The sequence below is a fragment of the Theropithecus gelada genome, unplaced genomic scaffold (assembly GCF_003255815.1).
Source record: "Theropithecus gelada isolate Dixy unplaced genomic scaffold, Tgel_1.0 HiC_scaffold_15940, whole genome shotgun sequence".
Lineage (NCBI taxonomy): Eukaryota > Metazoa > Chordata > Mammalia > Primates > Cercopithecidae > Theropithecus > Theropithecus gelada.
The window spans coordinates 1-13,440 of record NW_020257703.1 but is presented as its reverse complement, the minus strand read 5'-3'; the positions used below and the strand labels follow the sequence as shown (position 1 = coordinate 13,440).

The 13,440-nt window shown below is 51.7% G+C and overlaps 2 protein-coding genes and 1 pseudogene across 3 annotated transcripts; 2 read left to right on the top strand and 1 right to left on the bottom strand.

Annotated features, from left to right (window-relative positions):
- Positions 1–3,383: 3,383 nt before the first annotated feature.
- On the bottom strand, positions 3,384–12,167 carry LOC112617236 (RAB6A-GEF complex partner protein 2). Its single transcript, XM_025373980.1, has 9 exons — positions 11,852–12,167; positions 11,398–11,532; positions 10,890–11,026; positions 10,528–10,611; positions 10,280–10,429; positions 9,857–10,003; positions 9,517–9,644; positions 9,131–9,320; positions 3,384–8,597 (listed from the first exon to the last, which is right to left on the bottom strand). Exons 2-9 carry the CDS (start codon positions 11,511–11,513, stop codon positions 8,374–8,376), a joined length of 1,176 nt encoding a protein of 391 aa, XP_025229765.1. The 5' UTR covers positions 11,514–11,532; positions 11,852–12,167; the 3' UTR covers positions 3,384–8,373.
- Positions 6,976–8,258, top strand: LOC112617237 (prostate-associated microseminoprotein). The gene is made up of 3 exons (XM_025373981.1): positions 6,976–7,253; positions 7,485–7,593; positions 7,968–8,258. Exons 1-3 carry the CDS (start codon positions 7,124–7,126, stop codon positions 8,146–8,148), a joined length of 420 nt encoding a protein of 139 aa, XP_025229766.1. The 5' UTR covers positions 6,976–7,123; the 3' UTR covers positions 8,149–8,258.
- A 65-nt stretch (positions 12,168–12,232) lies between the features above and the next one.
- LOC112617238 lies at positions 12,233–13,436 on the top strand (annotated as a pseudogene). Its single transcript, XR_003117875.1, has one exon. The product of XR_003117875.1 is annotated as a non-lysosomal glucosylceramidase pseudogene (transcript).
- The last annotated feature ends 4 nt before the right edge of the window (positions 13,437–13,440 follow it).

Sequence of the window (13,440 nt, the reverse complement as noted above, 5' to 3'; positions counted from 1 at the left end):
GGGATAGGGAAAAGGAAGTATGACTGAGTCCCTAAGGAGAAAGCAAGCCAGCATAGCCACAGTCCGTGATGCCTGTGGGAGCACTGAGCCTTTACGGTTTCCTGTGCTCCAGTTGTCTTGGTAACCTGAGGCCTCCTTATTTGTGTTGGCATCATGGGGCCAAAAGCGGAAGCAAAGCTGGAACACCAGGAAGACTTGCAGGGAAAAAAAAATGTAGATAATGCAGCAGTTATGCCACAGGAGGGTCAAGCCTAGGGCAGAAGAATTACCTGGTTGGGGGTGGGAAGGTAGTGTCTTGTAAAACTCAGATCTGGGTTCTACCTTCAGCATTTCTGATTCAGTAGGTCTAGGATATGCTCAGGAACCTGCAATTTTAAGAAGCTACCACCTACCAAGTAAGTCAAAGACCACACTTTTAAAACTCCAGCTACAAATCAGCAGTTAGGAAGAGAAAGTATAACCATTTAATCAATTTCAAAAAGCTGATATTCTAGCACAGTAATTCTCAACACTCGGGTAGAGGGCATATTTTGTCTTCCAGGAACATTTGGCAGGATTTGGAGACATTTTGGTTGTCACAACTGAGATAGTATCACTGGCATCTACTGAGTAGCTGCTGAGCATCCTACAATGCGCACAGGACAGCACCCCACAACAAAGGATTATCCTCCAAAATGTTAACAGTGTCACAGCTGAGAAACTCTGTGCATGAGGATATTCCACTCTCCCAACAACCACCCCTTCCCCTCGCCCATTAGCCTCAATCTATTGGAAATCAATGCTACACAGTTTAGGTCACAATGCAGAGACTTATGTGAGATCCCCTGAAAAACTTTTGAGACCCCAGAAATCTTTTTCAAAATAGTGAATTTCATTAAACAGATAGATATGGAGAAGATTAGAACAGACAATAAAGGAAAGTAAGTACAGGAAACAAGGGTGAACCAAAAAAAGAATCAAGAGAGGCTGAGGCACTGGGTGACAGCAGCGGGAAATCAATGCTGCCCCTCAGTGAATGCAGCCCATTTGTAAAGAGATGATAAACCCATGAAAAATAACATAGGCACAAAAAAGGAAAAATGGATAAAGGAACTGTGTAGAAGTAGCTTTAGGATTTGTCAAGTGTAAATCTGGATGAAAAAAGGACATTAGAGATTCTTCTGCAAAAGAATGCTTAAATAAAAATTCTACGGCAAAGACAACAGGACTTCTAGAAGGAGGTCAAGAATTATATCAGAAAGGAAAAAAATTCTAGGTATTTACAACCCTCTACTCCTAATCACCCCAAGGTAGGTGGATCCAGAAACTGCACCTTGGTTTTACTGAGCAGAGATCATGAGAGGGAAGGGAAAGTGGAGAAGCAATTGCATATCAAAGAATTTTTTTTTTTTTTTTCTGGAGACAGGGTCTCACTCTGTCACCCAGGCTGAAGTGCAGTGCAGTGGTGCAATCTTGGCTCACTGGAGCCTCAGCCTCCTAGGTTTCAGTGATTCTCCCATCCCAGCCTCCGGAATAGCTGGGATTACAGGCATGCGCCACCACGCCCAGTTAATTTTTGTATTTTTAGAGACAGGGTTTCACCATGTTGGCCTGGCTGGTCTTGAACTCCTGGTCTCAAGCAATCTGCCTGCCTTGGCCTCCCCAAGTGTTGGGATTACAGGTGTGAGCCACTGTGCCCGGCCCATCATCTATTGTCTGTAATAATTTAGAAAACTGGTACCAGGATTATGAAATTAACTATACAGTGTCTGGCATAACACCAAGCTTAAATGGTCACTCAGTAGACTTCACAATAATGGCCACTTTATGCTTCTGGATGCAAAACGTTGGGAGAGTTTGAAGTGGATATGAATTTGAGAATGTGTTTTATTGTAGGAAAAGTAATGGAAACATAAGCATCTTTTTCTAATCACAGGAAAGTTTAAGGTTTTGGTGAAAGCAAGCATAACTGAGTTTAAAAACAGTCTAGAATAAGAAAAGGGTAATAGAAGAGGAAGGAAGGCAGAAGTGGACCATGCAGAATAAACAATCAAGCCTAGCTTTTTAAAAAATCTGAGGTCTTACTAAAGAGAAAGGAGGAAAAGGGAGGATTTCAACATAAGAGTGTTAAAGGTGGAAAAGAGCCAGAAAGGACTGTGGGGCTTTAAAAAAAAATCAGTGAAGCAGTAATGGTGTATGTTGGCGAAGAGAAGTGTAGAGTTGAGAGAAGGGAGAGAATTTATAGTAGAGGAAGTTAGTGTGAAGTTTTCCTCTCAAGATGCCCAGCAGAGCAAAGAAGGAATGAAGGCAAAGGCCACTGGGCATAGGGTAGGGCTGGGGCTAAAACAGCATGGGAGAAAGCAACAGGGCCCAAAGCAAGACATTTTTCTTTTTTTTTTTTCCTTTTTTTTTGTTATTATTAATTGACCCAGATTTGCTTGTTTGGGACCAAAGGCAATGCAGAGTTTAAGGTTCTTTATAATTTATAAAGTAATCGCCTTTGGCCCAACACAGATCATAAGGATCATGACAGAATTAGTGTCTCTGAGACAAATACAAAATACCATTTTAGTGTTGATTTTAGAAGAGAAGTCAGGCTAATAAATTGCTGTGTTGTAGAAATACTATGGTGAAAGGGCCGGGCGCGGTGGCTCAAGCCTGTAATCCCAGCACTTTGGGAGGCCGAGACGGGTGGATCACGAGGTCAGGAGATTGAGACCATCCTGGCTAGCACAGTGAAACGCCGTCTCTACTAAAAAATACAAAAACCTAGCCGGGTGAGGTGGCGGGCGCCTGTAGTCCCAGCTACCTGGGAGGCTGAGGCAGGAGAATGGCGTGAACCTGGGAGGCAGAGCTTGCAGTGAGCTGAGATCCGGCCACTGCACTCCAGCCTGGGCGACACAGCGAGACTCCGTCTCAAAAAAAAAAAAAGAAATACTATGGTGAATTAAACAGCTTTAACTTTTTCTGTCAGCCACAGGATAAATACAGAAACTGTATAGTTATATACACATCCACAGAAGATAGTAGCCTAACATATATGCTAAAACTGTGAGTTGTTTGTCTCTGTATACTGTAGTCCAAGGCTCCCATTTCAAGAAATGTTTTACTTGGTTCAAAATGTATAGGGCCTGTTAGAGGGCTACACAGAAAAAAGGTTAAAAATAAAGACAGTAAAATGAGGGAGAGGAAAAGTGGAAGTGCAGCACTACTGATCCAGAAAAACTGAGGCATCAGTCACAAAGAATTCAATCAAGTCAGTGAGGGGAAAATGGCAGAAGGGTCAAACAAGAAAAAGGCTCAACACCATATTATTAATCTGAGAGCCTCACTTTGGGTTTTAAGTCAAATATTGAATTAGATTGTGCAACTCTTCTATTTTTATTTTTAAATTTTTACTTTTAAAAAATCCAAAATTACCTAAATCGTTTGACAAATAGAGTCATACAATTTTAAATGACTATAAAAATGTGCAGATCAGTGCCAAATTTTTTGGCAAAGGCTGAATGGCAGACAGTAATCCAAGACGCAGACAACCTTGCTTTTAAACCATCCGTTACACGAGACCAGCAGGCTCCCTTCTACCTATGAGACCAAATAATCCCAAAATGTACCCAAATAATCATAACTCCCCCTACCCCCTAAAACCTACCCTTCACTGTCTACGCCAGCCTCTGGACAGACCTGATGCCTGGGGTTTAGCCATTTCCACCTTCCCACCTGATGTTGGTCTCCCTCCTCCCTCCTCAGGTCCCTCAGTTCTCCCAGGCCTAACTTGGCGTGTTTCCTTCCTCTGTCACCCCAATCAACCCGGCTCCCCTGCCCTTTCTGGGCCTCGCCATCTGCCGGTTTCCCCTTTCCTCCTCGGGGGCTCCTCCTTGCCCTGGGGTCTGCTCTCGGTCCGCCAAGTTCTCCCAAGGGATCCCTCCCCACCTGCCTCCATTCAGTCAGACTGTGTTCAGTGTCCGTTTCGCGCCCGTAGCGACATCAGGACAGAAGCCCACTAAGTGACCCTCTGCTCCCAGAAACCCTCCTGGCTCCTCCAGACCCTCCGGGGCTCTGGCCCGCAGCTCCCCTCTCCCTCTGGCGGCGGGGGTCGGCGGTGACTCACCGGAGGGCCGCCGGGGTTGGGGGTGGGGCCGGAATACTCTCACTTCCTCGCCGCGCACCTGCCCCGAGGCTGGAGCGCCGCCCGGCCGGGCCTCCGGCGGATGTTTTCCTTGTCCCCATGCGTGCGGTGCGCGCCAGCCGCCCCCTCCGGGCCCTGCGCGCCAGCCACCGAGCCCCGGGGACCCAGCGGGCCTGGTCCTCAACGACTCACCCCCTCCCCATCAGGCACGCATGCGGGCTCGACCCACACCTCTGCGCCGCCCCCCAACTTCTGGGAGAGGACTCCTGGCTCAGCCCAGCCTCTAGCTTTCCAGAAGCCCCTGTATGCCTACCTCATCTTCGTTACAGGCGATGAACCCTCACTTCTGTCCCCGTTTCCGCACACGCACCAATCCCCACTGGGGCTCCCTTCCCCTTCAGCATCACCCCCACCTTCATGCGCCCCAGCTACCCACTGACGTCCGCCCCCTATTGGGCTGGCTCTAGCTTGCAGAAGATGGCCCACAGTCCAGCCTCCTTCCAAGGTGTCCACTGGACCCCCTCTCTGGGAAAGGCAGCAGAGCTACTGGCCACTGACAAGACCTTTGGGTCCTCGTGCTAGACAGGCCTTCGAATCCACCTGCTCCCGCCCAGAGAGCAGGCCCAGGCCGTGCCTCCCACACTGCAGCCGACCTCACAGCACCCTGCTGTGCAACTGTGAGTTTTTTCTTGGCACTCCTCTGAAACGGAAAGGGCATCAGTCCTGACTAGGGCGAACGTGAGGTCCATTCTGCATCTCCATCCACCTTAGCTGTCTCCTTGGAAGAAGACAGGAAGGCAGTATGAGGTGCACTGACACAGTCATTTCTGAACAATGAAGAGATGACAGGTAGGGCGGCCCCCCTTGAAAAGTCAGCCGGAAGTTGTATCTGATGTACTAGGTGGCAGGGAGTGAGTCTTGGAGTAAACGAGACTGAAAACTTAGACAAATCAAATAAACGCCAAAGAAATTGTCCTTATGGGGAATACGTGGAACATGGGTCTTTGAAGTATGGAAAATGAAAGAAATCCAGTTTGACCAGGGCCTTTAGTGCCAAAGAGATGGCTAGCAGGAGAGTGGTGAGAAAGGAGAACTGGAGAGTTCACATGAGCGGAGATGGAAGAAATGGATCCGAATCCCAGTGAGAAAAAGCAGGAGACTTAAAAGGACACCTTGTCCCACGGTAGAGGTAAGGGTGCAGATCTGGGGGAAGAAGGCTTATTGGGAACAGTTTTTCAAACTAGACATTCAGAAGTCAATACAAGGGCCAAAACCAAAATGCTCCTGGAGGTACCTGTTTTTGAAAGAGGTGGGAAAGGTGACATGGAGCAGGGGTCTCCATCCCCCAGGTCACAGACCAGTACCAGTCTGTGGCCTGTTAGGAAGCGGGAGCACAAAGCAGGACATGGTCCACGGACGAGTGAGCATTACCGCCTGAGCTCCTCCTCCTGGCAGATCAGCAGGGGCATTAGATTCTCAGAGAAGTGCAAACCCCACTGTGAACTCCACATGCAAGGGATCTAGGCTGCACGCTCCTTATGAGAATCTAATGCCTGATGATCTGAGGTGGAACAGTTTCACCCCAAAATCATCCCCTCGCTGCTATCCGCCTCTATCCACTGCTGGAAAAATTGTTTTTCACAAAACCGGTCCCTGGTACCAAAAAGGTTGGGGACTGCTAACATGGAGCATGAGTGTGAAAGGGGCAGAGGTCTATGCCAGGAGACAGCCATCCCCAACAGAAGCCCTCAGCTATGCACACACTGCTTAATGTCATTCAAAGAAAAGGATGTCACCCATTTTGCCTCTGAGCTTTAACCCCAATCACAGCAACTGCTATTTCCTGATGCTTACGTACCAGAGATGGTGATAAGAGCACTGCATGCATTATCTCATTTAATCCTCATAACAGCCCGATGAGTTGGCATTACTATCCCCAATTTATAGATGAGGAAACAGGCTCAGAGAGGTGAAGTAATCTGACCAGGTTACATAGCTAAGTAGAGTCAGGATCTGAATCCAAGAAGATTGTCTCTGCAGCCTATGCTCTCAATCATGCATCCTGGGCTCCTCCAGAACCTGTGGGAAACTCAGAGGATGCCAAATGATAAATTCCTAAAAACCGCACTTATTACATATGGGAGGAAAGAGAGGACACCTCTGTGAACCTGGAGTGATTCATCGTATCAGGGCACATAGCGATGCTCCTTTTTGAAAGGGGGAAAGAACCATCCCCAGAGGTGGGGTGATCCCACATCTGCTGTATGTTTGAGGGTGATAAGCAATGGACAGTTCACCTCTGGAATGCCTGAGGAAAAGGGACCCTCCCCACCATCTCTGAGGGGCAGCCCTATTTCTTGGATACATTAGGGAAACCCTGCCCCAGGATCTGAGAGAAACACAGTCTCCATTCCAGGTGCCTGCTCACTCTCCTGGAGCCTCTGGCCGTCGCACCCTATTGCAGCTCCTGGGTTTGGCTGGGGCACAGGATTAACCATCCCCAGGAAATGCCTCCCTCCGGTCCAGGCAGGGATCCCAGCGTACACACCCCTGGTGGTGGCAGTGGGGGAGAAAGGGGGAAGGTGGAATGCTTCCTTCTCTTCAGGTCAGGGAAGAGATCTGGGGACCACCTGGGGGCCCTCACCCCTCCTGCCTCCTTGCTGGGGAATTGCCCAGTCCAGTGCCCGCTCCATGGCCACCTCCCTCCCTCTAGCTGTGCCGGGGCATGAATCAGCTCTCACAGCTTGTTAAAGCTAGACCTCTTGTTTTCATGCCCTCACCTCAGGAAACAGAGTTACAGCTTTTCCAGCTCTACTCAGCAGGGGGCCAGGGTCCTCACTTTATAAACATCCCCAGCCTGTGAGAGCAGAGGGCAGGGAGATAGTGTGAGACAGGAGCCCAGGGGAGAAAGAAAGAAACTAAGACTCAAGGAGCAACGCAAAGCAAAGTCAAGGAGTCAAGACCAGAGTAGCTGAGCAGAGGCCAAGAAGGGTCCGAGAGGGCTGTGCAGCAGTAATGGCCCTGAGGATGCTCTGGGCTGGACAGGCCAAGGGGATCCTAGGAGGCTGGGGGATCGTCTGCTTGGTGATGTCTCTACTCCTCCAGCACCCAGGAGTCTACAGCAAGTGCTACTTCCAAGCTCAAGGTAAAGTGGGGTGAGGCATTAGGAATGAAGGAGCAGCAGAGAGGGCACAGGGAGGACGGGGCCTTAGAGATGATCCCATGTCAAAATACCCAGGCTCCCTTCAGCTGTGAAAGAGGAAAGACAAACTAAATACGGATATAGTATGTACTTACCGTCTCCACCCCAGACCTGAAGAGACTCTGCCTCTCATCAGCACTCCTACACCCACTAACATTTTCCGTTCTTCCCTAGCCCCCTGTCACTATGAGGGGAAATATTTCACCCTGGGTGAGTCTTGGCTCCGCAAGGACTGTTTCCATTGCACCTGTCTGCATCCTGTTGGTGTGGGCTGCTGTGACACGTGAGTGACCAAAGATAGCCAGAGAGAATGACTCTGATGTGAATGACTGAGGGATGACCAGGGAGGGACTAGATTGCTGTGATGTAAGAATGAACAGAAGAGCAGTACAAGATGGGCCGAACATGAAGGGCCCAACGCTAGTGTGAAAGATAAGGCCTCAGGCTATAAATCAGGGGAGGTTGGGGTGTACCTGGAGAGAAAATACTCCTGTTATAAAACAAAAAGGCCCACATATGGTAGGTGAGAGCTTAGGAGGACCAAGGGGCCACTGAAAGGGGCTCTAGTGGGGAAAGCTGTGAGAGAGGGAACATATGGGCAGGGATAAAGCCAGCCTTTCACTGTGCTGATTCCTTCCCCCATCCTTGGTTTCCCAGGTCCCAGCATCCCATCGACTTTCCAGCTGGGTGTGAGGTACGTCAGGAGGCAGGAACCTGCCAGTTCTCCTTGGTGCAAAAATCTGACCCTCGGCTGCCCTGCAAAGGGGGAGGGCCTGACCCAGAATGGGGCTCAGCCAACACCCCTGTTCCTGGGGCTCCTGCTCCCCACTCCAGCTAAACTCAACTGATCACCCATCTGCTGACTGCTCACTGCTGCTGCCACTTCCAGGGAAACCACTAGCAGCTGCCAATGTATTCTGAATAAATAAATTAATGCTATAGCTGAAAGCCTGACTCTCACTGTCCACGACATTGGACCCCAGGTGGAAAAAGTGGGTCCCACTAGAGTCCAGGTGCTGAGTTCTCAGTATTCGCAAGGAACTAGCGCCAGGGTGGGCCAGTTTCAGATGGTTATGGTGCTGGTGCTAGGGCCTGGGGCAGCATATGAGGCCAGGGTGGGGCTGGTAGGCAGCACCTTGATGGGGAGGTCCCAGCTGAAGGTGTCTACAGGTACTTGCTCAGGACCTGTCCACGTGGTAGGTTCGGGCTGTTCCACAGGGGGTAGGAGTACCAATCCTGGTTCTCGGGACGTTACAAATTCAAAATGCAATCTCCACTTCAAGGACACTACGGAAGAAAAAGATTAAGGTACAAGCATTAGAAGCCAGCGGGAGTAAAGGCCAATGATAGGATATAGTTAGTGAATGAGAAAAAAAACAATCTGTATTCAGGAAGACAGGCAAAAGTCACAGAGCAGGGAGCTGTGATTAAGGGTTTTTCTGAAGCAATTGGGTAGTCCCATAGATGTCAGCTGAAGATAGCAGAATGAAAAGAATACCTAACATAGCAGAATAGAATACCTAACAACCCAAGAGTGAGGCAGTGAAGTCTAGGTAGTGTGAAGTAATCAAAAATCAGTGTATCACAAGCTCCCAGTAGGTAGGCATGGGGAAGGAGTTCTATCAAGCTGTTAGGAGTTTAGGGGTCAGTGCATCTAAGAAACGGGAAGCGGCTGAAGGTCTGAGAAACTGTTCAAGGTCAGAGGCTAGATGTGGGTATGTCTGGGAGTGTGTATAAGGAATCAGGATCCATTACACCCCCCCTTAGCACAGCATTTTACTGTCCCCCTCTCCCTTCTCCAGTAACAGTGAGGGTCTCACCAATGGCTGTACAGAAGCCTGGGGTGGAGCTGAGAGGGATTGGGAGGGAGAAGCTGGTTCTGGTTGTATGCAGGCAGGATTCCTGGTGCCGGGCGTGAGTCACATGTGACACAGAGGGGACACCCCCTGCCCCACGTCGCCGCTGGTACTCAGGCTGTACACGCTCCTCGGTCTGTAAGCTGACTGAAAACTGGGAGCAAGAGATGTGTGCTAACAGGAAGTGCTGTCTGTAGGTGAGAGGACAGCCCAACCTCAAGCTGTTTTACAAAGGGACCCTGGATGACCCCACTATCCCCTTCTACATGCCACCCCTCTTTCTACAGGCCTTCCACCCTAGCCCTTCAACTCCAGCACCCAGCGGATAAGAAGCTCTGCTCCCTTCTTACCTGCAAACAAGCTACAGTTCCTTCCCCTAAGTTTAAGGTCCCCACCACGTCCTCGCCAAGTCTGTACACAGATTTGAAGATGCCAAACGTCCCAACTTTCCCTCGGCCATCACTGATATTGTATAGATCTGGGGAGAATAGGACACTATAAGCCTGGAGTCTACACACTGGGGAACGTCTAGGACTGGGCACCACAGGCCAAAAGGTGGGGCTTTTCTTTATAATTGGAGGTGTGAGGTATCAGTGGATCCACAGAAGTGTGTGGTGGTTAGGAGACTGTCTGAGATGGGAATACAATGAGGGGAAGGATGGGGTAAGACAATTCTGAAAGAATTCTCACGGAGGCTGCGGCAGGATGTGGCAGCCATTAGGCGCTCCCCAGCCAGCTCAGCTAGCCATGAATCCTTCTTCCCACCTTCATCCTCCTCCAAGAATGGACTGGATGGGGCTACAGCCTCATCCTGGGGAAACCGGACATCCTGAAGGCCTAGAGAAAGAATAAGTGGAGAGGTAACGCTGACAGGGAACAGAGATGACAGTAGAGGTTAGGGTTTCAGATTCCAACGTGAGACAGCTGAAGGTAAGGGGCGCCAGGGCTGAGGTGTACATCTCTATCTCCAGAACCCTCCCTTCCTTCCCAACTCCCGAGCACCATCACTGAGACCAGGAACTTTCCCTGCAGCCCCTCTTGCAAGTCCTCTAAGACAATTTCTGCTTTGACATGGTCCTTCCCCAGCCCTTCCCTCCAGGAGCCCTTGCTTACCAGTCAGCACAAGAACCCTCAGAGGGACTCTGAGTAACGTGATGGGGGAGTTGACACGCTGGCAGCCAATGGTCAGTTTGTAGACGTACTTGACTGACTGACCCCGAAAGGAGGGTGGTCCCTCTATGGGCAGCACTTCACTGTAGGAGTCTGGTTGGGAAGTAGTTGTCAGGGCAGCCAGAGGCACCAGAGGAGTTCTCCCTCCAGGAGGCTTAGAAGGCAATTCAGGGATGGGGACAATCACTCACATGATTTGGACTCTCCAGGATCTAGCCTCAGGTCACAGAATAGAATTTTTGGTGGAGTAGAAAGGATACACTGACCCCTCTCACCTGAAAAAGGTAAGAATGACTAATTTAATGACCCATTGTCCAGTACTGAACAAGACTAGCATGGCAAGTGGAGACAGTGAAAAGCTGCCAGGCCCTCTTTCCCTGCTGTGAAATGAGTATAGTCTTCTACCCCTAAAGAAATAGTCATGCTCCCCAACATTCCCAGCACAACAGGGACTATAAGAACAAGAACAATTAACAACTTCACCCATGGGTGACAATGCCTCCACACACACCCCCCACACCCCACCTCTCCCAGGCAAATGCCCCTCTCTAACCTCGGTGTGGCAGAAAGACAGTCTGGCTGTCCGGCTGGACATCTGGCTGACTAGAGTCAGGGGGAGGCAGTGCTACTCGACTCTCACTGGCATGGAACTGGCAGTGGATTTGAGCACTGGCCCAGGCCAGGGCCTCACTGTGGGAAGAGGAAAAGGAGGTATTCGAGGTAGTTCCCGACCTCACAAATGCTTTTCCAAGCTCCCTATCGCACTGTCTTAACCAACAAGGTTAGATGACTGTCCTAGTGATCAGGAAATCCAGAACTCCAAAGAGAAACCATAAAATAAAGAGTAGCAAACTGTGGGTAAAACGGGGAAAGGGGGAGGGGAAGGAAAGCGCACAGCTATGTCATCCACATCTTCTGTTAAAGAGCCCTCTCCTACAATGAGAGCACAATAAGCAAAAGGAGGTAGTGTCGCTACAGGACAACCTGAGCTCTGCCTCAGCCCCAGAGATAATCTGGCTTCTTCCCAGAAGGGCCACCACCTTCAGTGCCAGCATCCCCACCTGGATGCAGAAGTGGCCGTGGGGGGAAGGGGGTTGGTGACGGTCACTACACACTCCAGCGCCTCCCCAGCCAAAAATACAGGACCCCGGCTCAGCTCTGCTACCACTTCAATCATGGCAGCTCCGGAATCAGATCTAGAAGGAAACAAGGTGGGGCGGAGGTCAGCACCGTGACAGGGAGGAGCGTTGCGGTGAGCACCTAGGGCTGAGGACAGGGGTGGTCAGCACCGTGGTGCCCGAGGGAGCGCCTGGATATAGGAAGGGTAAGCGGGTGGCAGGGAGGCGGCTGAAGACTCAGTACTGCCCGGGGGAGGACGTCGCTCTGGGCCCTGGACCCCGCCCCTGTGCGCCGGGTTCTTCTCCCTGGGCACCCCCGCGGAGTTGCCAAACTGGCCTCCGCTCCTCCTTTCCTCAAAGTTCCATGTCCCAGCCCAAGATCACGGCCGCCCGTCACCTCGCATAGTCGACACTAGGGATTAGGACCCCCAGGCCTCACCTGCCCGCCCCTCTGGGTCCCGGTTAGGTGCGCGGCAGCGGCGGCGGCGTCGTCGGCGGCAGCGTCCGCTGGGCGGTAGAGGCGGGACTTCCCTTCGGTCCTCCACCCTCCGCGGAGTCCCTTCCGGCCGGAAGCGCCCGGCCGGCCAGACCGGAAAGGGCTCGGGTTGTCCCGGCGCCCAGGGTCACCTTCCCACGGGCTGGCACCTGGGCGCGGGCGCTGCCCCGGAGCCGGCCTGTGGGACCTGGCGCCCAATCCTGGGGGACCCGGTGCCGTGGCCCAGGGGCCGGGCCGAGGTCCCGGGGGCGGTGCCTTGCGGGCCCGTACCGGGGCGGTGCCTGGTGGGCTGGCCCCGCGGCTCCTCCCCTCTCTGCGGGCCCAGTCGCCCTTTGGCCGGGCGAGCTAATCATCGCGGCTCAATGACGACGAGGCCCGACCCTTCCCGTCCAGGACCTACAGAGACAACCGAAGGAGAGCCCAAGGCGGCTTCATTGCTGTCGCCGCCGCCACTGAAGCAAGAGCTCCCCGGCTGCACTGAAACAGCAGCTCATCTAAGCTTTCCCCAACGCCCGGCCCTCCGGGACGATACCTAACAACCACCGGCGCCCACATCTGGAATAGGCTGGCGAGATACTTAGTATCCGAGGGCTCGGAACTTGGGGCCATCGAGGTCATGGGGACCCAGGATCCAGGAAACATGGGAACTGGCGTCCCAGCCTCGGAGCAGATAAGCTGTGCCAAAGAGGATCCACAGGTTTATTGCCCTGAAGAGACTGTAGGCACCAAGGATGTGCAGGTTACAGACTGCAAGAGTCCCGAAGACAACCGACCCCAAAAAGAGACGGGCTGCTGCTATCCGGAGGACTCTGGGCAGCTGATGGCTTCCTATGAGGGTAAAGCTGTGGGCTACCAGGTGCCTCCCTTTGGCTGGCGCATCTGTCTGGCTCATGAGTTTACAGAGAAGAGGAAACCCTTTCAAGCTAACAATGTCTCCCTAAGGAACATGATAAAGCATATAGGCATGGGCTTGAGGTACCTGCAGTGGTGGTACCGGAAGACCCAGGTGGAAAAGAAGACACCTTTCATCGACATGATCAATTCTGTACCCCTAAGACAGATTTATGGTTGTCCCTTGGGTGGCATCGGGGGAGGCACTATTACCCGTGGCTGGAGAGGCCAGTTCTGTCGTTGGCAGCTTAACCCTGGAATGTATCAGCACCGGACAGTCATCGCTGACCAATTCACAGTGTGCCTACGCCGGGAAGGGCAGACTGTGTACCAGCAAGTCCTGTCCCTGGAGCGCCCAAGTGTCCTCCGCATCTGGAACTGGGGCCTGTGTGGGTACATTGCTTTCTACCACGCCCTCTATCCCCGAGCCTGGACTGTCTATCAGCTTCCTGGCCAGAATGTCACCCTCACCTGCCGTCAGATCACACCCATCTTGCCCCATGACTACCAGGACAGCAGCCTGCCTGTAGGAGTCTTTGTGTGGGATGTGGAAAATGAAGGGGATGAAGCTCTAGATGTGTCCATCATGTTCTCCATGC

Coding starts and splice junctions, on each gene's coding strand:
- LOC112617237 (XM_025373981.1), top strand. CDS start 7,124: ATGGCCCTGAGGATGCTCTGGGCTGGACAGGCCAAGGGGATCCTAGGA. Junction 7,254..7,484: donor GTGCTACTTCCAAGCTCAAG/GTAAAGTGGGGT, acceptor GTTCTTCCCTAG/CCCCCTGTCACTATGAGGGG. Junction 7,594..7,967: donor GGTGTGGGCTGCTGTGACAC/GTGAGTGACCAA, acceptor TTGGTTTCCCAG/GTCCCAGCATCCCATCGACT.
- LOC112617236 (XM_025373980.1), bottom strand. CDS start 11,513: ATGATTGAAGTGGTAGCAGAGCTGAGCCGGGGTCCTGTATTTTTGGCT. Junction 10,430..10,527: donor TCCTGGAGAGTCCAAATCAT/GTGAGTGATTGT, acceptor CTTCCCAACCAG/ACTCCTACAGTGAAGTGCTG. Junction 10,004..10,279: donor GAGGGTTCTTGTGCTGACTG/GTAAGCAAGGGC, acceptor TTCTTTCTCTAG/GCCTTCAGGATGTCCGGTTT.